At 50.2% G+C, this 23708-nt stretch overlaps 2 protein-coding genes across 14 annotated transcripts in view; one reads left to right on the top strand and one right to left on the bottom strand.

Annotated features, from left to right (window-relative positions):
* STRN4 (striatin 4) overlaps positions 1 to 10609 on the bottom strand; it is a 27960-nt gene extending 17351 nt beyond the window's left edge. The window contains exons 1-3 of one of the 4 annotated variants that reach the window (XM_044987959.1): positions 10589 to 10609; positions 875 to 978; positions 32 to 105 (exon numbers count right to left, since the gene is read on the bottom strand). In XM_044987959.1, coding sequence (XP_044843894.1) covers positions 32 to 105; positions 875 to 978; positions 10589 to 10594 — 184 coding nt within the window. In that variant the 5' untranslated portion in view covers positions 10595 to 10609. Of the gene's footprint in view, positions 1 to 31; positions 106 to 874; positions 979 to 8171; positions 8211 to 9208; positions 9239 to 9686; positions 9960 to 10588 lie in introns of those variants that run through there. The other 3 variants (XM_044987956.1, XM_044987957.1, XM_044987958.1) reach the window with 3 other exon arrangements.
* Positions 9609 to 23708, top strand: LOC123349786 (fukutin related protein). Of its 10 annotated transcripts, none has more exons than XR_006573649.1 (6): positions 9609 to 9635; positions 11360 to 11386; positions 11910 to 12045; positions 12723 to 12759; positions 17156 to 19497; positions 22559 to 23707. XR_006573649.1 is itself a non-coding variant. In XM_044987960.1 (3 exons), the coding sequence occupies exon 3, from the start codon at positions 17288 to 17290 to the stop codon at positions 18794 to 18796; it is 1509 nt and encodes a 502-aa protein (XP_044843895.1). In that variant the 5' UTR covers positions 10121 to 12045; positions 12723 to 12759; positions 17156 to 17287; the 3' UTR covers positions 18797 to 21275. The 10 variants fall into 10 exon arrangements, 1 of the variants encoding a protein (XP_044843895.1); XR_006573647.1 differs by lacking the exon at positions 9609 to 9635 and adding an exon at positions 9959 to 10037; XR_006573643.1 differs by lacking the exon at positions 9609 to 9635 and adding an exon at positions 9974 to 10095.

Here is a 23708-nt window from a genome sequence, read left to right as displayed (position 1 = left end):
TGGGTATGAGAGCACTCGCATGGTACAATACCTGGTTCTGACAGATCCGCTCTCTTCTCCCCTTGGTTCGGTTCGGTGCCAAACTTCAGCTTGTGGTATTTTGACCTTGAACGAATGTGGAAAAGCGAAGTTTGAGGTGAACCTAAAGCAACTGAGGCAATGCACGATTTCCATATTATAGAGGGGGAAACTGAGGCATAGACATGTGACGCAACATGCCTATGGTCATACAGTGAGTCTGCTCCAACCACTCCTCAGAATGGAGACCAGGACCCGGGAGTCCTGACTCTCCGTGCACCCCTGCTCTAACCACCTGGCAATCCTTCCCCTTGGAGCTTGGAATTGAACCCAGGAGTCATAACATGTGCTTCTCCACTCTCATCTAGTCTAACCACTAGAAGGCCAAGGCATCCTTCCAGACCAGAGTCAGACACTGACCGTAGTCTGGCCCCTTCATGATTCCCTAGGCTCTACCCGAGAGCCAGTAACACCCCCGTGTGCTGCCGTGTGTGTATATGAGCCGGGGGAGGGTGGCAGGAGGATGGGGGGTGGCCATGCACCCATCACCGTTCGGAAACCCTTGCAGCTGGACTCATGAGACGGCAGTAGCAGAAGATTTCAAGGGATCACAACTGATGGCTGAGACTTTCAGATCCTAACCCTGGTAACCTAACAGACTACAGGGCCCTCTCTGAGAGTGAAGGGCCCCGCACCTGTTCTGCTGCTGGAGAAAACGAAGCCGGGGGAGTCTGCCTGGGAGGGGAAGTTTCCAAGGATCCCCCGAAACGTGGGGAGTGACAAGCAGGCCAGCCCACTCCCCAAAGCCACCGCCCTCCCGGGTGTTCCCATCTCCTCTAGCGGCCGCATCTCTTACCTCTCTTGCTTTAAGGCATACTCCAACATCTTTATCCTGCGCACAAGGTCTGTCTTGAGGTTCTCTTGGCCCTTCCTCTCTCCCTGCAGAAATGCCACTTGGGCCTGTAGGAACAAGAACCAAGCCCAAGATCAGTCAGGTCCCATAAGGGCTTGGAGCGCAGGTTGTTGGCTCATACCTATGCTGCCCTAACATGCTTGGAGATCCCCATACAGGAAGTGCTAGAAATGGGTAAAGGATGATTTATTTATTTTTTTTACTTATTCCAGCAGAACCCAAAAAACAGTGCCAGTTATACCAGCCCAGCTGCTTGTGTATGGTGCCAACATTCCCAATCAGTGCAGGGCGTAGGCACTAATTTATTCAGCCACTTTCATCTGAGGATCTGAAAGAAAATCACCCCCCGTAACACAGGATGCCTCACAGCTCCCTGGGGAGAGCGGAAGCCATTATTCTCCATTTTACAGATTTACCAAGAGGCGCAGTGACCGCCCCAGAATCCCATAGATAGAAAAGCAGGACCAGGGTCTCAAATTGAAAACAAGAGTCCTCATTCCCAGCTCCCCCACCGCCGCTCTAACCACTAGCCCCCACTCTGGTCTATTCCACAGAAGATTTTAACCACACTTATCACCGTAGTATCTGAGTGCCTTCCAGCAGCGCACCATGACTACACATCGGTCATGTGCCGGTCTCTCCTCCTCTCCCCAGAGGGAGAAATGCCATGCAGTGGACTGTCTGGTTTTGATAGGGGTGTCTGTTTTCTTTTAATATACGGGTACTTGTTGCTGTGTTTTTATAGAAGGCAGGTCAAAGAAATGTTCCTTGCAGTTGGAGTGGAAGGTGGTGAGGGTTACGATAATCCTTAGTTCCTGGGAGAGTTCGGGCTACAGTCTCAGACCACTCCTAGAGACGGCTCTGTCTCCCGCATGGACTCTCTCTACTCTTATTGTTGAGATCCATTGGGCCAGAGGAGCAGAGCTGTCGACCACAGCCTTTCCGGGAGCTTTAGATGATCTTTTAGATATGTTGGGCCCTGGCCAAGTGGCGTTTTGAAGATTAGGACCAAGACCTTGAACTTGATTCAATATGCTCTAAGAAGCCAGTATAGAGAGTGCAGGACAGGTTTGATGTGCTCCAGCAGCTGTGTTGCTGAGGACACAGGCTGACACATTCTATACTAGTTGGAGTTGCCTAAATGCTGAAGTGGGAGTAGAACCCACTTCTCTAACCCACCCAACCCCACCCAGAGGTGGGCACAGAACCCAGACATCCTGACTCCCAGCCCTGCTGCTCGACCCCACTCCCCCTAGGTGGGAACAGAACCCAGGAGTCCTGACTTCCGGCTCCCTTGCCCTAACCACAAAACCATCCTTCCCCTCCGATGTCAGTGCCAAAACTCTGATAAAAACAACAGGCCAATTGTCCTGCAGGTGCATCTCTGACTTCAGTGGCATCAGGCAGCTAATGCCAGGGCGAACTCAGCCCAAGGCACTGCAAGGCATCCACAACACCTCCCTCCTCCATCTCTTTCACACAGCAGCAATCCAGCTAATTGCAGACCTGCCCGTTGCTGGGCAGGGGCCGCGAGGAGCTCACTCCACTCCTCATGCTCCGTTGCATTTGAGAGACTGCTCCACTCTGGACTGAGCTCGTGTGTGTGTATTTTCTCACCCTTCTACAGGCAATTTAACCCAATCACAAAACGTTTCCATCACTTAATGACCGTCTGTTGGCTTAAGCCGCGGGAATCTGCACCATATGCCAAACTGCCTGCCAGCTCCTAAGGCGAGATTGCGAGCTGGCTCCACCATCCGCCAGCTGACACCTTCTTAAACCCCCTACCCCAACCACCAGTCTATTAACACAGATTTTCTGCTTATTAGCCAGATTTCCGGTCCGACATGCTCCCATCAGTCAAACCCTGTCCCAGCAAACAGTGATGCTAAGCACTTGTTACAGATTCATTTCCAATCATTTAACTCATGGCATATGCCCAGCTTTCTGAGCTTCTAACGTCAGCTACTTGTGCCCAATGCTCTAGGGTGGCAGAGTCGAACCCCAAAGGAGCACTGTCGTCATCTATGTAGGGATCATTCCCATCTCCTTCACAATCCCTCTCTCCTTCTGGCCACGTACCTGGAGCCTTCTCTGGCTACAAGAATTGATCTAGCTCAACTCAGCCTGCCTTCGCATACCAGATCATCGTGCAAGGATCAAGACTAGAATTCCCTTCGCAAACATAACCGACCTTAGAGTACCACCATCTAGTGCAGTGTTTCCCAAACATTGGGTCACAACCCCCACGAGGGGGAAGTGGGAAGGATCGTGAGGCACTGAAATTTTTATTACAATCTAAAGCAAAGAAGATCTTGCTACCCCACTTCCCACATCCTCTGACCCTTCAAGGTCATATGTTCTCTGTCGAGCTCTCGAAACACACACACAAATCAATTACTTAGATTAAAAATATATATTGGTACTGAGGCTAACTTTTATAGTAAGCGGAATGGGGTGGCAAAAAGTTTTAACTTCAGATAAGGGATTGCCTACTTGCAAAGGCTGAAACTCTGGTCGAATGGAACGAACACAGGACTAGGAGTCGAGGAATCTGAAGTCCTTGTCCTGGCTCTGCCACTGACTCACAGGGACTTCAGCAAGGCCTTTCCCATTTTGGTGCCTCAGTTTCCCAATCTGTACAGTGTGGATACTGACACCGACCGACCAACCTCACTAGAGGTGGGGGGTGGGGAAAGAGCACTTTGCAGATGGAAAAGGACTGTGCTAACCACCGCTCAGAGACTGGATCAAGGAACACCTTCCAGTGTGTGCCCGTACACTCATTCCTAAAGAGCTTCCACTTCCCACAGCAACTCCTAGGGAACCTAACTTAACACTATAACTTCTTGGCCTGCTGAACCCTATGTGAGCTCTGGGGAAGCATAAAGTCATAGGGAACAAAGGGTAGGAATTAATGGTAAATTCTCAGAATGGAGAGGGGTAACTAGTGGTGTTCCCCAAGGGTCAGTCCTAGGACCAATCCTATTCAATTTATTCATAAATGATCTGGAGAAAGGGGTAAACAGTGAGGTGGCAAAGTTTGCAGATGACACTAAACTACTCAAGATAGTTAAGACCAAAGCAGATTGTGAAGAACTTCAAAAAGATCTCACAAAACTAAGTGATTGGGCAACAAAATGGCAAATGAAATTTAATGTGGATAAATGTAAAGTAATGCACATTGGAAAAAATAACCCCAACTATACATACAACATGATGGGGGCTAATTTAGCTACAACGAGTCAGGAAAAAGATCTTGGAGTTATCGTGGATAGTTCTCTGAAGATGTCCACGCAGTGTGCAGAGGCGGTCAAAAAAGCAAACAGGATGTTAGGAATCATTAAAAAGGGGATAGAGAATAAGACTGAGAATATATTATTGCCCTTATATAAATCCATGGTACGCCCACATCTCGAATACTGTGTACAGATGTGGTCTCCTCACCTCAAAAAAGATATTCTAGCACTAGAAAAGGTTCAGAAAAGAGCAACTAAAATGATTAGGGGTTTAGAGAGGGTCCCATATGAGGAAAGATTAAAGAGGCTAGGACTCTTCAGTTTGGAAAAGAGGAGACTAAGGGGGGACATGATAGAGGTATATAAAATCATGAGTGATGTTGAGAAAGTGGATAAGGAAAAGTTATTTACTTATTCCCATAATACAAGAACTAGGGGTCACCAAATGAAATTAATAGGCAGCAGGTTTAAAACAAATAAAAGGAAGTTCTTCTTCACGCAGCGCACAGTCAACTTGTGGAACTCCTTACCTGAGGAGGTTGTGAAGGCTAGGACTATAACAATGTTTAAAAGGGGACTGGATAAATTCATGGTGGCTAAGTCCATAAATGGCTATTAGCCAGGATGGGTAAGGAATGGTGTCCCTAGCCTCTGTTCGTCAGAGGATGGAGATGGATGGCAGGAGAGAGATCACTTGATCATTGCCTATTAGGTTCACTCCCTCAGGGGCACCTGGCATTGGCCACTGTCGGTAGACAGATACTGGGCTAGATGGACCTTTGGTCTGACCCGGTACGGCCTTTCTTATGTTCTTATGTAGAGTTTGCTGGACTGAGACAAAGATTCTTGGCCCATCACACTCGACCCCACAAACCATCCCGCAGGTTAATGCAATCACTCCCAAGGAGCCTATGACCCACAGGGACTGCTTAAAATACTTCACAGCTCTTACTAGGTTGAAAGATTTCATGAAGGCAAAAATGTTCAGATTCCTACTTCTTGGAGTCCACATGCACACTGGCCAGCTTGAACCATTTTTTTAAAGGCTAAAGCGTTGAAGAAACAGCAGTGCAGTTCTAACAAAGATGACATCAAAGTATGCTAAATAACATGCAGGTAACCAAGGCTACAGCGTACTTTGAGTGCCTGGTGTAGAATAAATAATTCCATATAGGAAGGGGATCGGTACTTCACTTGTCAGACTAAGGAAGTTCCCTGCATGAGGAAAAAAAAAGTTAGTAAGATGGAGTTAAGACTGAGAAAGTATTTGAAGAAGGAAAAATGTGAAGAACACTATAGTTTTACCTAGTCCTGTAGAAAACCAAGGAATTCCAAGCTGAAGTCTAAAATCAATCAACTGATAATTGAAAGGCCTGTATGGAAATTAAGATCCCAAACAGCCTTAACCCTGTTCACCTGTATGTCCCATTTTGCTATGAAAGGTCTGAGTGGAGATAAAAGCACAGCAGTAACACAACCAAACTGCTCTCTCTGACAACACATACCTTAGAATTTCCACCAGGAATGTGGGAAACTAGACAGGCCTAAAGCAATGGGACTTTATGGAAGGACTTTTAGTCTGCAACCTTTGAATCAGAACGTCTTAAGCCATGCCCACCTCTTACACTGCCGAAGCCATGGGTTTGTGCGCTGTAATATATGTCCTTTCCTAGCAGCAGCAGGGCCAACGTAAACGTAGAGCATTAAAATGGGTGCCTTTAGTGGGGCAATACAAAGTTGCACCGAAGCATGGATAGGCCTGTCCTACAGTTAGCAGATGAGGTCTGCAGGAAGGCCGGAAGTTGCAACCTTCCTTGGGCAACAATCCAGAAGCTCTATTATGCAAAGGTTTCTTTGCAAATGCTGCCACATACACCGAGTGGCCAATTCCTTTCACCAGCTGCACTGGCGCATGAGAACGCAGGTGAAACCCACCGAGCAATACATGATCTCTAGCTAAATCTGTCTCCTTAAGGATGTGTAAGCGAGGCACATGCTGACGTGATGCAGTTAATATTGTTTGAGGGACTTTTCATGTGAATTGCCAAGCTATCTTGAATATTTATCTGGCCCGCATCACCATACTATCTGAGTGCCACACAATCTTTAGGCCCATTTTACAGATGTGGAACTGAAACACAGAGAAGCAAAGTGACGTGCCTAGGTTCATACAGGATGTTTGGGGTGGAGCAGGAATTGAACCTAGGTCTCCCACAGCCCTGGGTAGGGCTCTAGCCCTTGGCCCATCCTTGCAGCTGTTTTCATGTTCCCTCTTCCACTGCTCCTCATCATGCTCTTCCTGGCTCCTTCCTTCTCCCCTGGAGTCCCAGCTGCCACAAGGATGCTCCCATGATGCTTACAGACACAGAGGCTGAGCTCTGATTGCGCTTTTACGTGCTCCTCTGCCACAGTGCTCCCTACCCACAGTTATGAAATGTAGGTGGGCAAGAGGATTTGTGGTGGGTTTGTTCTCCTCCACTTGGCTTTTCAGCCACATCCCCGCTCCCTTCAGTAGCAATGCACATTTGCTGCAGCTGGTTAACTCCAGTATCACTGGCTGGGTTCAGAATGCATTGCTTGTTTCCTAGCCCTCATGATAATTCTCTTTCTCTCTCTTCCAAACAGGAAAGGCTGAGGTCAGAGCTGGCTGGATGAATCCGAAATCTAGGCAGCTGCAGGGAAGTTAGAGTATAAGCATATTATACCAGGCACAGCCAGCTAATAGCTCCCAAAGATGGTCCCGAAGCATTCTCCCCAAAACATGCCCTTGTTACCTCTAAGAGAAATATCCCAATCCTCTTTCCATCATTCTTCAGCCATTAACCGCTCTCCTGGGTAAATGTCAACATCAGCTCTCTCCAGAGCAAGTCCCTCCTCGTCCCTGACACTGATATCCATGGAATTACTGAGACCAAGCAATGCTTCCCTGCCTCTTCTCACTTGAGAATTAGATATGGTCAAGTGGTCTCTGCACAGGACTAGGAGCCAGAAAATCCCAATTTCTAATCATGGCTCTGACAGCGCCCACAAATACAGAGGAGTCAAGTCACTGCCCATCTCTGTGCCTCAGTTTCCAAATCCAAGAATATTGAAACATTCTCATGGGGAAGTTACAACGCTTAATGAGTTAATGTTTACAAAGGGGGACAGACAGCACTATAGAAGTGTTGAGCACATGGCAGCCTACTCCCAGAGAGTCTCATTGTTTGGGCTATGGAGCTGGCATCAGAGTCACAGCCAAGACTGCATCCTAATTCTCTTCTGAAAGCCCCATCTCATCTTCCTCTTGCAGTTTCCTCTTCTTGATCAGTTTCTCTTTCTCCATACTGCTGCTGCTGACTCACATGATTCTCTTCCCTCAGACCAAGGTCTCATGCAATCTGCTACCCTCCCACCTGTGCCCCTGGACACACCTCAATTTTATAAGCAATTCTCTATGGCCTTTTTCCTGTTCCATTCATAATCCCTCCTACACAACTCTCTTCAGTTTCACCCTGCAGACTAAAGCCATTTCACTGCTTCCCTAGCATCCCGATCTCATTAAACTCTCCAGCCAGATTCGGTCTCTCAATCCCTGAATATTCCTTTGCCTGAATACCTACAACTCTGTCCCATCCATCGCCTTTCACCCCCCTGCTCACATCAAACCCCGCTGCTTGGCTCACTTCAATTCCCCTTGCTATACAGACCAGCTATAAGCCATCATATATACAAGCCCGGACCCCAAAAAGCAGTTTATGCCTCAGGGCCAACCAGCTATGAGGATCTGGAAATCTGAAACATTTTCTAGGGATGCCTTACAGCCTGCAGCATCCAACATACATGCCAGAGGCTGGCATCAAGGCCTTCTCACCTGGCACATGATAAGCTACTGCTCTTCACCTCTTCTCCATGTGTGAGCAGAGCAACAAAGTGAAGTCAATGAGATCTGGCCAATTTTGTTTGCCTCTCTCCTGTGATCTACAAACCCATCAACGTTCAATGGGTAGTAACTCTCTCACCCAGGCGCTGATGAGTACCACCATTCATTCAGACACCCTTTGCCAAGGATCTGAAAGGTCCTCAGCTCACCGTCCTTCTCCACCGGTATACGGGAAGGAGAATTCTCTGTACCTGAGCTGCGGTTTGGGACAGGGCATTCCCTTAACATCTTCAGCACCTATTTCCATCCCAACCAATTCATCCCTCCAACCCTGTGGAAGTGAATTCACCTGAATTACTAACCCCAGATCCGCTGGCTGTGGCTATTCAGAGAAGTTAATGCAGGTAACAGCCCTAGCCACTACTCAGGGAAATGTCCATCCCTGGGCACTGTCAGCATTGTTGTTTGGAGAGGTTCCCATTTCCTCCCATCCCAATTCCATCCCTAGAGCTACTCAGGGAGAACAGCCCTGCTGGTCTTCATGCTCTATTGAGGGAGATCACAGTCCCCTGTTCCTTAAACAGTATCTCAGGAAAGCGTCATTCCCTTTGCTCCAAACACCAATAACCGGGGAGCTGCTCCTCTTGACCAGACCCATGGAGGCTATTCAGGGAAGTGACCCCCTCCACGGTCTCTATGAGGTGTCCCGCCTCAATTCTCTCTCCCCCCACCCTCTAATGGACTGGATGTTGGCTGTGCCCCCGCCAACAACTCCTTCCCTAGTTGCTATAGGGTTGACAGATGCATGTCCTCCCCCATGCCCTTACCCCAATTCCTTCCCTAGTCCCTATTGGAGGGCGATGGCTACATTTCCCCCGTGTCACCTCAACTCCTTCTTCCATCCCTCTTGGACAGCAGCAGACATTTCCTGGCCCAACATTCACCCCAACTCCATTGCTTGTTGCTATTGGGCTGACAACTGCATTTCCTCCCCCCGCAAAAGCTCACCCCAACTCCTTCACTGGTCACTATGGAGGGAACGACAGCCATGTTCCTCCCCCATGATCACCCCAACTCCCTGTTGGAGGGTGACAGCTGCATTCGCCCCAACTCATTCACTCCTTCCCCATGTGCTACGGGGAGGCGACAGCCACGTACCCCACCCCTCACACTCACCCCAAGCCTCCTCATGCCTTCTGGGACAGCAGCAGCCACCAGCCCTAGTTGCAAATAAGGGGTCCCAATTTTGGGAGGAGACACCCCGATACCTGCCCCACTCAGCATCTCGCTCTAATCTCTCACCCCAACTTCTCCCTTCAACGACCTGGTCTCTCCCCAAGCCTAAGCCCCGGCCCCCTATGGGGGTCCCCGATCCTGGGGGGTTGGGGCTGACACTCCCCCGCCCTCCCCACGAAGGAGTCCCAAGTCCTGGGGGGTGCTGCCCCTCCGCCCACGGGAGGTCCCGGTCCTGGGGGGACCCTGACACTCCCCCATCCCCCCCCACGGGGGGTCCCGGTCCTGAGGGGGGGCTCTGACCCCCCCGGGGTCCCGTCGGCCATTTCCCTCCAAGATGGCGGCAGCGGCGGAGGCAGCGGCGGCCCCGGTAACCGCCCGCCCTCCCGCGTCTCCCAGCGCCCCGGCCCGGCCCCGGCACCTGCAGCTCGGCCCGCTCGGCCTCCCAGCGGCTCTTCTCGGCTTCGAAGCGGGCCCACTCGTGCTGGATGTAGTGCAGGATGCCAGGCAGGCTGAGCTCGCCGGGCCCGGCCCCCGCGGCCGCCCGGCCCGGGGCCTGCGGCGGGGGGGGTGGCGGCTCTGCCCCCGCCGGGCCCGGGGCCTGCTGGGCCCGCACTAGCACCCGCTCAGCCTCCATCATGGATCCCGGCGGCTGCCACATAGGGAGCCGTTAGGGGGGGCACTTCCTGCCAGATAGTGAGCCACCAGGAAATGGGGCCCGCGCCGCGGGACGGGGGCAGGGAGGGGTTCCCATGGCAACGGGCCCCTCCAGGTAGGCCTGCTGCTTCCCCCTGAGCAGCGGGGGTTCCCATGGCAACAGGCCCCTCCAGGTAGGCCTGATTCCCCCTGAGCAGGGGGGGGTTCCCATGGCAACAGGCCCCCCCCCGGGGTAGGCCTGATTCCCCCTGAGCAGGGGGGGTTCCCATGGCAACAGGCCCCCCCAGGGTAGGCCTGATTCCCCCTGAGCAGGGGGGGTTCCCATGGCAACAGGCCCCTCCAGGGTAGGCCTGCTTCACCCTCCTACTGTTCCCCCAGCAAGGAGAAGGATTCCCATGGTAACACCCCCTCCCTACCAGCCTGCTTTATCCCACCCAGAGCTGGGAGGGAGCAGTTCCCAGGGCAACCCCCCTCCCGCCTGCTCTCCCCCCCACACACATCCAGACACCCAAAGCATCCAAGGAGAGGTCCATCCAGTGAGGGGTTCCCATGGCAACGCCCCCCTCCCCAGACTTGCTTCACCCCCCACTCAGAACAGGCTGAGGGGGATTCTCATTACACTGGGGACCCCAACCAAGTTCCCCCTAGAATAGGGTCTCTTCTCACCCCCATCCCGAGCAGACAGGGAGAGCTTCCCGTTTCAATGGGGGTCTCGATCAGGCTCCCGCAGGACAGGCCTCTCATCCACCCGTAGCAAACAGGTAGAGATCCCCATGGCAACAGGCGCCTCACCACTGCAAGCACAGTCTCACCCCTCACCTCCACCCAGGACTGCACAGGCCACCCCATTGACAGGCCACCTCCTTCCCAGATCAGTCCCCTCCCCAAAGTACTGTTCTCTCTGCCTCCAGGGCAGATCCCTTCTTAGCACAGAGCTGAAACTTCAGTCTGGTTTGGATGAGGACAAATCAAAGCCTGACTCATCTCCCCAACCATACTGCTGGAACATTTGGTCCATCACCTTAGCTCCATAATGGCCCCTATTCAGAGCAGTCACTGTCCCTTCCTCTCAACTATTCAGGGTGCTCACCATCTCCTTTCCCCCTCTACCTTCTTATCTAGGGAAATTGCCTTCCTTACCCCAAATCCACCACTGGTTGGTGTTCAGGTTTATCAATGTGCTTTACCTGTCTTACCTAGGAGGACTCACAGGGCTGCCTCCAGAAATCTTGAGATTCTTGGCTGTGGCAAAGGAACCAAGTCCAGAAGCGCTATGAAATTGGGGTAGAATAGACATAGAGGAAGCAGAGACATGGGACTCTGTCCAGACATCCTTGGGCTCCACTCTTACACAAATTCACTTACATTCAGGCATCAGTCATTTCCCCGATTTAAAAATATATAATGTGATGTCAACTTTTTTCTTCTTCTCAAAAGCGAGAAACTAGGAGGAGGAAGATGTAGGTGAGTGGAAAACCTCAGGCATCTTGTTTACAGCCTAGAAAGATGGCCATTTTGCGTTAAAATAGAGACAGACCTTTCAAGACCATTGAAATCCAAGGCCTCAGGAGCGTTGCTGGAAGGAACAGAACACCGACTCAGAAGCTAGGGCTACGAAGCCTATGATCAATGGTTGTTGATTGAATCCCGCTGTGTTTTATGGCGTTGTGCATTGTGATATGTGTGGAATTCTTACTTGGGGCTTTTGTCTCCTGCTGGAACCTAGGCAGGCGGAGAGGTTGTGGTCATAACTGTCGGGGAGCTGTTTGTAATGGCAGTCATAGAGTCTAATGGTTTGCTTGACTCCTCTTGTATGACTGAGCAGGGGATTTTGACAAGGAGCTGGGAAGGGAGACAGGAGCCAGAAACACACATTCTGGAGTGCTTGCTGATGTCACATTTAGCTACAAACTTTGCCTTATGGAGTACTTTGCTACAATGAAGATTATTTTCCTGTCAATCATTTTATGTTCTTTTTTACTTCTAGTTCTGGTGAAAGAGGCCAGATTGACAACCCCGGAGACATCCCCACAAGTACAGCACAGGCAACTAGATAACCAACTCCCTTAAAAACACACTACACTGGGTGCCTTCCTCCTTCCCTGGAGGGACACAGTTTAGAGGTAAGAGGGGGCTCGCTCATTCCTTGGTCTTTGCTGCGGCTTCCCACCTGGCAGCCAATTAGTGCCAATAGGGATGGGGGATTGTTGATTTTTTTTTTAATGTGGACATACGTCCACTAGGAATTGGACTGAGCCCCCCAACTCATTTCACACAGGCCAGCGTTTAATGCTATATACTAATAAAATTCCAGCTGATTTCTTCTGGAAACTTGGAGGATTGGATCCTTCTTTTCCAGTACCTTGTTTCCAAGAGTGGGCAGAACCACCTGCTTTAGAGGAAAGGGCAGAACAAACCCTTACTTGAGGAATAGCCTAACCATAGAGGAGAAATTCTCCCCACCCCGTCCCTGTGAAAGGTTTGTGTCTGCCCAGAAGCAATGGGGTTTATCTCCTTTATATATATATATGAGATTATACATATAATATATATAAGTAATATATTACATATATCCCTTTTTAACCTATCTAACATAACTATGAACATTCTTATCCATATAAAGTTTGGCTCCAGAAGGTAGGAAGGGTTGGGTCTGAGGTTCTGTTCCGGCCCAACTTTCTGTTTCTGTTCCACTTCCTTATTCCTGTCTGAAAGGAAACAGCATTTTAAAAAAAAGACAGGGCTGGTGAAACACTTTCTAGGTCTTAATTCATCTGACCTGTTTGATTTCTCCTTTCAGGGTCCCCTTTCTCAGATGTCCCTGGAAGAGAAGGCAGGTAAATATGCCTCCCGCCACATTTCATCTGGATTTTGTCTAGCCTCTCACTCTCATCCTGTCTGTTCCTGGACCATTGTGGGGTAGGATGTTTTTAGGGGTGTCACTGGTGTTCTGGCATCTGTAGGAGGGAGTCAGGACTCCTGGGTTCTACCATTCCCAACTCTGCTACTGACTCACACTGGGCAAACCAGTTCCCATCTGTGTGCCCCAGTTTCAGTGGAGATAACAATGCCTCTCTCCCAGGCAGATTGTGGAGCTTAGTTCATTAACGTCTTTTAAGAACCATGCTTTGAAGGTGCTAGAGCAGGGCAAGGGATTATTAAGTGCCTTTTAATATAGCTTTGTCCTTTCCAATTTTACATAGATTTCCCCCACTTACACACATTGGGAATGGAGCAGAGATTAATACAATGGCTTTTTAACAACTTCAATCTTATCTAAACCCATCTTCTTAAATGCTGCTTGACACAGGATCCCTTTCAATCCCGCAAAGCAGCAGGGGAGGAGACTAAGGTCGGTGGTGCTTATAAACAAGTGATTAAAAAACTAAACCCATGCTGACAAGACTGCAAGCAACAAAACAGCTACAGAGGCCTGGCTTAACAATGCAGCCAGCCCGCTAGTGGAAAAGCTTCCCTGAGACCAGGCTTCCTTTGCATGCTGAGAAAACTCAGCTTCAGCCTTCTTGGGGAATCGTAGGCTTTGTCTACATTGCCAACTGAATGAGAAAACTTTTGTCATTCACAGGTGCTTAAACATCCCCACCATCCCCACCCCCAAAGACAAAAGTTTTTCCAGGGCAAGTGGCAGTGTAAACGGCTCGTTGTCAGCAGGAGCGCTCTCCTGTCAACAATGCAAACCATACTCCTAGGGGGTGGAAGTATTTGTAGGGGGTGGAAGTATTTTGTCGGCAAACAAACAGCATTACACTGCCCGACTTTTCACTAAAAGTTGTGTAGTGTAGACAAAGCCAGAGATGTTTTTAATTCTGAGGGCAGTTCATCTTTCAAGTGACACTACTGCCTCCTCTTTTAATTCTAGTCTATAACATACAGTTTTAACAGCTGCCTTAGATCACTGTGGCTAGGCTGCTGCCAGGGGCAGCTCTAGGCATTTTGCCGCCCCAAGCACGGCAACTTGCCTGCGGAGGGTCCCGCGGCTTCGGCGGACCTCCCGCAGGCGCTGCCGAAGCCGCGGGACCAGCAGACCCTCCGCAGGGAGGCCTGCGGGAGGTCCGCCGAAGCTGCGGGACCAGCGGACCCTCCGCAGGGAGGCCTGCAGGAGGTCCGCCGAAGCTGCGGGACCAGCAGACCCTCTGCAGGCATGCCGCCGAAGGCAACCTGCCTGCCGCCCTCGCGGTGACCAGCAGAGCGCCCCCCGTGCCTTGCCGCCCCAAGCATGTGCTTGGCGTGCTGGGGCCTGGAGCCGCCCCTGGCTGCTGCAGTCCGAGGCAGAAAGGAGTCTGGCTTAGTACTAATTAATAATCGTTTGCGCTTTTCCAGCACCTTCTGCTTGAGGAGCTCCGAGTGCTTTATACACTTTAATTAAGATCAAATCTACACTGGAAAAGGTTTGCTGGCATAGCTAGAGGTCAGACTAGATGATCACAATGGTTCCTTCTGGCCTTTTAATCCATGATCTAGTGCAGATGCATTTTATGCTGGCAAAAAAGTGCTTTTGCTGGCATAGATTATGCCAGTTCCCTGAGTGAAATAAGCGATAGCAGCATAACTGTGTCTACCCGAGGACTTTTGCCAGCATAGAAATGTCATCCAAAAATCACTCCCCAACCTACATTATATCCTGGCAAATGTTGCTAGTGTAGAGCTCTCCTAGCTGAATCTCCCAAAAGAATGGGGGGATTTAAAGATACCTGCATTTTATAGCTTGAGAGATAGGTGCAGACAGCTCAGGAGTTGCGTCTAAGGCCACACAGTGAATCAGTGGCAGAGGTGGGAATGGGATGCAGGAGGACACCCTGCTCTGACCACTAAGCCAACACTGACTTCCAGCTCCCCTGATCGAATCGCTGCGTGACATTTGCCTCTTTCTAGGTTTGGTTCCTAAATTCCTGCATCTCAAGGCGGGAGCAGCGTTGAAGAAGCACAGTGAGGCACAGCAGGGCTTGCTCTACTTTAAACCGTGTGGCTGCTCCAGGAGCTCATTGACCTACTGGATGGAGAGTAGCTTTAACTAAAGGAAAGTGAGCGCATTGTGAGCTCCTAAACTCTCCAAGGCAACAAAGGAAATCTGCCTGCTGGGCTTCCTTGTTTGAGCATGGTTATCACTAGGAATGTGCACAGCTCTAGGGGACGACGTTGATTACTTGGATGCTGCAGCTCAGCCAGTAGAGGGAGTACAGAACACTGCTTCCTCAAAAGTCTCACAAAAATAGGGATTTCTGACGTAGAATCTGGAGGATGTTTTCACCCCAGGTTCTATCTGTCGCAGTGGGTCTCATTCAGAGCTTTAGCTGCTTGACAATGGGATTGGAGGCGAGCAGCTGCCTCGAGCCATTTGCTGAGAGCATTGTGTTAGATTAGACTTGAGTTCAGACAAGAACCCCCAAATGAGACACCTCCAAACTTTGGGAAAGTTCAGATCTGGGTCTTAGCTTCGGGGCTTGGGGTTGTCTCATGCGACCTGGGACGGAGATCCTGGTGATTCAAGGTACAGGGTATGGGGCTATAGTTGCATTAACAGAGTTCTCCTGGGATGCAGGGTGTGTTACTGACAGACTGGCTCCTTACAGTGCAGAGCGGTATTCCCAGGGCTGACGAGAGAGGGAGTGAAAGGGTGGACAGTTGTAGCAGGGACTCAAGCACATGGGGAACCCCCCCCCCCAAAAAAACCTTCTGTGTAAATAAAGCAAAATGGGAGGAGGTGGGGCCCCAGTGAACATGATGTACCAGAGCCCCAAATTGTTTTCAGCAGGCCTCCCCGTAACAGTGCCCCCAGGTTAGGAGGGCAGTTGGGTTTTCTTTTCCTGATAACTGGGCTTTTGTTGTGCAGGGTACCGTGCTCTGTGTTGCCCACTCCTTTCCCACCAGGGGAAGGTGGATTTGCAGAGAAATTAGTGCTTAAAACGGAGGCCTTGATCCCTCTGGGGAAATGAGCAAGCTTGATCCAAACAAGATTAAATAAAGCAGCCCCCTCAACATCGCACATCTGTTGTTCTGGGAACTTTAGCAGTTAATGCAGGTTGAGAAGCTGTGTGCAACAATTCAGAACTTTTGGATGGTCTCTTTGCTCCTATTTTCCCAGCAAGACGGAAGCTCCAGGTGCCTGAGGAGGAATCCTGAGTTCAGACATGCCTACAATACTGAGGTCTGTCCTTTCCGCTGGCTGCAGCTCCTTTGGGAGTGGCAGTTCAGTCAGGCAGTTCCAACCTGTGCTGACTGGCTGGCTTTGCTCCGTGGCTGAGCTGTGCTGATAACCAGCCAATAAACACAGACTGAGGGAGGCTCAGACTGGAATCTGAACACCGCTTTTGAGGGAGGGACTGGGAGACAGGACTCCCACAGCCTATTCCTGGTTCTGCTACTGACTGGGGAATGGGCACAGAGCGGCAGTCACTTGTCTAAGGATGCACAGTGGTTCAGTGACAGAGATGGGAACAGAATACAGGAGTCCTGAGTCCCTGGCCATTCTCTACCCACTAGACCAGTGGTACCCAACCTTTTTGTGGCCAGTAGCACATTCATGGTTTCAGAAGAGTGTGGCGGGCACCAACAATTTTTCAAGGCTTGTTTTGTATTTGTACATTAAATAATACAAAAAACCATCATATTTAAATAATGTTTTCACCTCTTAGCTCATCATAATCTATGAATCCAGAGAAAAACCGGAGAGTAGCCGTGAGGACAGAGAACACCGGTGCCCGCAGCCCCGGAGTACTCTGTCCCCGGCAGGCGCGGGGCCCCAGCTTCTCTCCCCTGCTGAGCACTAGGCGGGTCCCGCGCCTGCTAGGGACCAAGAACACCGTTCTGGCAGCCTCAGTTCTCTGTCCCCGGCAGGTGCAGGGCTGTGGCTTCTCTCCCCTGCTAGGCACTAGGCGGGCACACATAAATGCCCTGGCAGGCGCCATGGCGCCCACCACGTTGGGGACCACTGCACTAGACCATGCAGTCTCAGTGAGGGACAGCGGAGAGATTTAATTTAGAGATGCCCCTGGGTGAACCTGAAGAATCAGGGGACTGTGTTTCTTGTGGCAGTCAGCTGGGGGGAGCATCTGTCTTTAATCAGACCATTTATTTTAAACCCTTTGTTCCATCTAGTCTAGTAGCCCCCGCTCCAATTATAGGATTGGGGAGGCAGCCCCTGAGCAGTGGACGCAGGCTCTCCCTAGCCACAAACATCCCTGGCACTCACACTCCATGTGCATTTCTTTCCAGGGTGACCAGCAAGTAAGCTGTGTTGGGATGGATGAGCCCAGAGCCTCCTGGGGAAGCTGCTGGCTGCCTCGTGCAGAGACCACAGCCACATAATATCATTCCCCAGGTGAACAGACCCAACTGCCTCGCAAGATGCGCATCACGTTCTGTCAGGGGGTCCTAGCGCTCGCCATTGTCATCAATCTGCTGATACTGTACTACGTCTCGAGGCTGCAGCAGCGGATGTTGCACAGACACAGAGACCACGTCCAGCCTAGCTCCCGGTTGCTGCCTGTCCCCCAGAGGCCCGGGGTGACCGTCATCATCAGGGAGTTCGAGGACTTTGAGAACTACGTCCCTGATGTGGTGCAGTCCTTCCTGAAACAGAAGCCGGAGCAGCCAGTCATGGTGGCAGCGGATACCTTGCCGTACCCGCCGCTTGTATTACCGGATGCTCCCAACGTCCAGCTTGTGATCCTCAAGCCAGCCCCTGACCAGCCTGCCCATGTGTCCAGGCCTGAGATGTACGTGAAGACGGAGTATGTGGCCCTGGTGCCTGATGGAGTCAAGGTTGATTCCACAAGGCAGCTGGATCGTATGTTAGAAGAGTTCAAAGCCAACCAGGGCAGAGTTCAAATGGTGGCAGCGCCCGTGCAGTCCCTTGCTCCCCTCCAGTGCTTGACCCTAAAGGTCAGCCTTAGAAAGTGGACTGCCGAATACAGCGTAGCGCCGTCCACCAGGCTCTGCACAGCTCTGAAGGGAGACGCCGTGATTCTGCTACGCACAAAGGATCTCTTCAACCTTTCCACTCCCTTGGCCAAGCCCCTGCTGACCTCCCTCTTCATCCAGACATCGCTGCGGGGCTGGACGGTCCGAATCCTTGACGTCTCCTTCTCCTCAGCCCACCAGCCTCTGCTCAGCTCCTCTCACAACCAATGGAAGGCAGAGAACCGTGCCAAAGCCAGCCGGCTGCAGCTCTTCCGAGACTTCGGCATCAAGCAGGTTCTCCTGGAGGATGGGAAGCAGCAGTGGTTTGGGTGCAGCAAAGAGACGCCGCGTTGCTTCGGCACCGTCCATGATGATACGCCGGAATATCTGTACCAGAACCGCTGGACCCCGCCTTGCTGTCTACAGGCCCTGAGGGAGACGGCAAAGTACGTCATCAACATCTTGGAGTCCTCCGGGGTGCGGTACTGGCTGGAAGGCGGGACGCTCCTAGGAGCTGCCCGACATCAGGACATCATCCCATGGGATTATGACGTGGATCTAGGGATATACCTGGAGGACATTCCCAACTGTGACCTCCTCAGGAACGTAGAGTCTGGCTCCATCGTGGACGAGAAAGGCTTTGTTTGGGAGAAGGCCATCGAGGGCGACTTCTACCGTGTGCAGTACAGTGAGCACAACCACCTGCATGTTGACCTCTGGCCCTTCTACCCCAAGAACGGGCTGATGACCAAGGACACGTGGATGGACCACCGGCAGGACGTGGAGTTCCCAGAGCACTTCCTCAAGCCCCTGTTACCCCTGCCGTTTGCTGGCTTCACGGCTCTGGCGCCCAACAACTACCGGAGCTTTTTGGAGCTGAAGTTCGGTGCAGGTGTGATCGAGAATCCAGAATATCCAAACCCAGCCCAGAAGAAGCTGGATAAGGGGAAATAAGCAAGGACCCTGGCTTCTGCCTCTGCATTGGGGCCCAAGAGAGCATCAGACTCAGAGGCCCAGGGAGCAGGGATCTCTCTCTCTTGAACATATCACTGATGCCAACAGAAGGTGTGAACCATGCTGCTGCTAGGGGAGCTGTCTGCCCACTGCTGCTGGTACGGCCCACTGAAGCCGGGAGACTTTACGCTCAGCTTTGGGGCTGGGGGGACTGTCCAAAGGGCTTGTGACCATTTGGAGGTGAGACACTTTGACCACAAAGACAGGACAATTAACAAAGCAACCCAGGGGAGACCTCATGGAGATGCTGCCTCAGCGCGTCTCCCAGACTCACTGGGTCACTGGTGGGACTCTGCTTTCTAGCAAAGGTCTGCAGTTCATGGATTGGTTTTGGGGCTGCTCTCTGAGAGGACGTGAGAAGCCACAGCTGTTTTTGATCAGCGGGAAGAGGACCAACTTAATGCCTGTCCCCCTTGCCGCCTCATTTAGGGGCTGGGGATCTGTTACCCATCTGAGGCTTAAAGTGGGGGGACAGCTGTGGGGTCATGAACAACTTCAGGCTAACTAGAAGGAAGCACTTGAACAGGGAGATTAATTACTCAGTGAGGCTCTGCCTTGCTTTGGGAGGCTCCGAAGCTGCTGGCACTAGAGAGAGACAGAAGCTTACAACCGATGACAGGCGGCAGCTGGGGATCTACACCGTAAGAGAGGGGGGAGGGGACTAATTGATCCAATAGGTTCTGTCCAACTCTCTTATCCATCACTGTAACATGTTTAGCTTGAACTGCAGCAGCACATGGGAATTTGCTCACCCTGCCTGAGGCCTAGGCCTGAGAGCAAGGCCTGGCAGGGAGGTGCAGCTGTTTAGTATTGGTGATGCACTTTGAGACCCATCCTGCTCTCACTGAAGGTCATGCGAGTTCAGTGATCGACTTCAGCAGGGCTCAGGATAGAGTCTCATCCTAGATTTGCAAAGTGTGGTTCTTATGGTGACTGGCTGTAAGTGACCCCAGAGAATCAAGAGCCCGGCGTGGGATATTGCAGACATATTTATAACCACAGCTGGTTCTGTTTCACACCTTTACAGCAAGGTCTTTTACTCACCCCTTCAAAATGGTGCAGTCCACGGAATTGAGGCCCAGCAGGTAGTTTGTGGGAGGATCTGCAGCTCTAGAACATGGGTCTGCTGGTCCCTGAGCGACTGCTGCATTCACACAGCCACACGAGAGCTCTGGCTGAGGAGCAATCCACAGGCTGTGGGCCCAAGCACCACAAGACATGCTCCCAGAGGCCCTGATTGGTCCAGGCACGCTACTTAAGCCTGGAGGGAACACCAGGAAGTTGTGAAAGACAAATCCCCCTTCCTAGCCTCTCCCAAGCCCTGCTGCAGCCCATTCCCTATCCTGGCATTTGACTCCAGCTTTGATCCTCGGCTCTGGTTGCTGGTGTCTGACTTCGGCTCCACCCCCTAGGCCTAGCTGCCCATGCCCTGGTTGATCCCCGGCTCGGTTTTTTAAGGAAAAAGGAAAGGAGAAGGTGACGATCTGTACAGCTAGGAGTTGAAATGTTCTCATTTAAAGATTCAGTGGGATGTTTCGGTTTAGTTTAAGCCTTCCTGTTATAGCTCTGGGAACCCAAACAGGGCAGCGCAGGATTGGTGTGGGAGAACGAGGAACCAAAACTGCCTCTAAACAAGAAGTGAAAATAACCAGCCACATTTTGTTGCCCCAAGCTGAGCAAAGTGTAGAAACGTAACTAAACTGCCTCCACAATGTAAAGGAAATTGAGTTTATTAACCCTTTGTTTTACTCATGGACGGCGTCAGGAGTAACAGAAATGCGAGAATTTAATAACAAGGAAATCCCAGGCATTTGCCCGTTGGTCAGGGGAAGCATCCAAATGTGAGCTAGGAGACCCGGGTTCTATTCTCTAACTCCCTGTGTGAAGCGTAGGACAGCTTACTTCCTCTCACCTGTAGAATGGAGCTAATGATACTTCCCTCCCTCTCCCATGGGGAAGCATGAGGCTTGCTTCATGTGTGTAAAGCTGGGGATCTTCAGCTGAAAGGCCAAGTTCTTAATATAATTTGAATACACTTACAGAAAATCTGGTCCAGCAGCCAGTATCGCCAGCCCCACATGCTTAAAAATCATGAGATTGGCGTAAGACTCGTGAGATTTTAAAGAATAGTAAACGTTGGGTTCCTTTACTCTGCTTTCTGGTTATTAAGCCTTTAGGGGGCCCTTGGATCAGGTTTTCAAGCTTTTCTGTGCAAGCATGAGGGATAGACACTTTTTTATTTTGCAGTGAAACATGAGATTTTCACCCAGTCACAGTTCCTGGAGCTGCGGCTTCAGTACAGTAACTCCTCACTTATCGTTGTAGTTCTGTTCCTGAAAAATGCGACTTTATGCGAACCGATGTTAAGCGAATCCAATTTCCCCATAAGAGGGGGGTGGGGTTAGGTTCCAGGGATATTTTTTTCACCAGACAAAAGACATTCTATACACCTACAGTATAAATTTAAAACAATTTAAAACAAACAGTTGAATATTGTACACAGCAATGAATGATTGTGAAGCTTGGTTGAGGTGGTGGAGTCAGAGGGTGGGATAGTTCCCAGGGAATGCCTTGCTGCTAAATGATGAACTAGCACTTGGCTGAGCGCTCAAGGGTTAATACGCTGTTGTTAATGTAGCCTCACGCTCTACAGGGCAGCATGGACTGAGGCAGGAGGGAGGAAACACAATAGATGCAGAGCAGTAGCTGCAAACACTTCCCTGCAAAAACTGAACATGATGATCCCACGCTGGAGCACCACTCCCTCCTCCTGACAGCGCATGCACGGCTGCACAGGTGCTGACTTTCCAAAGTGCATTCCCCCTTTAAGTATGCTGACCCCACTTCAAGTATGTTGCCCTTTTAAGCAGAACAGACAGGAAGCAACAGTTTCCAGCAAGCTCCCCATACCCACACGGCCTTGAAGTCAGTGGAAGTTCTGCCTCAGGAAGGACTGTAGACCTAGTCCCTTCGTTTGTGGAGTTCAGGACAAAGTCCACCAAGGGGGTTATTTTAAATAATCATTAAAACTCAAAGTGATTTCCCCATCTGATTTTCTTGGCATCTCCTGCCATCTGGTTCAGCCTTTGTTTTGATCGCATATGGGGCTGTGAACAATGTCAGAGAATCTCGACCTCCTTGAATTCAGATCCTCAAAATATTTAAGCACCTAACTCATTAATTTCAGTAGAAGTTAGGAATCTAAATACTGTTCAATGATAATATCTTTCACTAAGTCTTGGAGCACTGGGGAAGTTCCAGAAGACTGGAAGAAAGCTAATGTTGTACCAATATTGTACAAAGGTAAATAGGATGACCCAGATAATTAGAGGCCTGTCAGTCTCATATCAATCCCGGGCAAAATAGAGTGGCTGACGTGGGAAGGCAATATGATTAATGCCAATCAACATGGGTTTATGGAAAATAGATCCCGTCAACCTAACTTGATACCTTTTTTGGATGCGATCACAAGTTTGGTCGATAAAGATAACAGTGTTGATATAACAGACTTCGTGTGAGGCGTTTGACTTCGTACCTCATGACATTTTGAGTAAAAAACTAGAAAGCTATAATGAATTAAATGAATTTTCAATGAATTAAAAGCTGGCTCACTGATTGGTGTCAACATGTAACTGTAAGTCAGGAATCAGCCTTGCACAGGTGTATTTAACGTTATTAAACATTATTTAATGTTTTTATTAGTGACCTGGAAGAAGACATACGTTGCGGATAAAGTTTGCAGATGACACAAAAATTGGAGTGGTAAATAATGAAGAGGACAGGTCACTGATAGAGATTGAACTGGATCACTTGGTAAGCTGGACGCAAACAGACAATAGGCATTTTGATATGGGTAAATGTGTACATCTGGGAACAAAGAATGCAGGCCGTACTCCCAGGATGGGGGACTCTAGCCTGGGAAACAGTGATTCTGAAAAAGATTTTGGGCAGGGGGCAGACAATCACTTGAACATGAGCTCCCAGAGCAATGCTTTGGCCAACAGGGCTAATGCAGTCCTTGGATGCATCAACAGGGGAATCTTGAGTAGGAGCAGAGAGGTTATTTGTTTCCCCTCTGTATTTGGCACTGGTGTGACCACTGATGGATCCTGTGTCTGGGTCTGGTACCCACAATTCAGGAAGGATGTTGATAAACTGGAGAGGAGTCAGAGAAGAACCACGAGAACGATTAAGAGATTAGAAAACCTGCCTTACAGCGACAGACTCCAGGAGCTCAAACTATTTAGCTTAACTGTTGCCTGACCTATTGATTGTTTATTAATTATATTAATTACTTAAGAATTCCCCATTAACACTCTGAGGTTTGGTAGGTTCTTATCTCCAGCGCCGGCCCAATATTATTAAAATGAAAATTCAGTTGGGAACCCAGGTGTGCTCGGTTGCAACACTCGCACTCGTTTTATTAACACGACTGGTAAAATTGCAAACACGCCAAGCCAGCAAGATAGATAGAGATAATACAGAAAGTGCATTTGAGTATCTATATACTCGCACCATCTCTTGCTGAACAACCTGAAGTGTTAGTTATTATCCTCGTCACTATCACCAGTGGTCGTAACCTGGCACCTCCCAGGAGTTACATCTCCCAAGAAACTCAGGCCAGGATACAACTTCTGAAGGTGTTACACAGACATCACTATGCCTAATGTTCAGTAGGGGCTTCTCCCCCTTGGGGGCCCTTCTCCCATAGGCTGCTAGCCTGTTTACCTCACGCTTATTAGCATATATGTCAATTAGTTACCATGGCACCCTTGTGGTCAGCCATCTGCTGGTGTTCCTAACTTAAAATATCCCCCCAAGCTGATAGAAACGGAGCATCTCGTGACTACCT

Source organism: Mauremys mutica, chromosome 15 (assembly GCF_020497125.1).
Source record: "Mauremys mutica isolate MM-2020 ecotype Southern chromosome 15, ASM2049712v1, whole genome shotgun sequence".
Classification (NCBI taxonomy): Eukaryota; Metazoa; Chordata; order Testudines; family Geoemydidae; genus Mauremys; species Mauremys mutica.
This window is presented reverse-complemented; position numbering and strand designations above follow the sequence as displayed.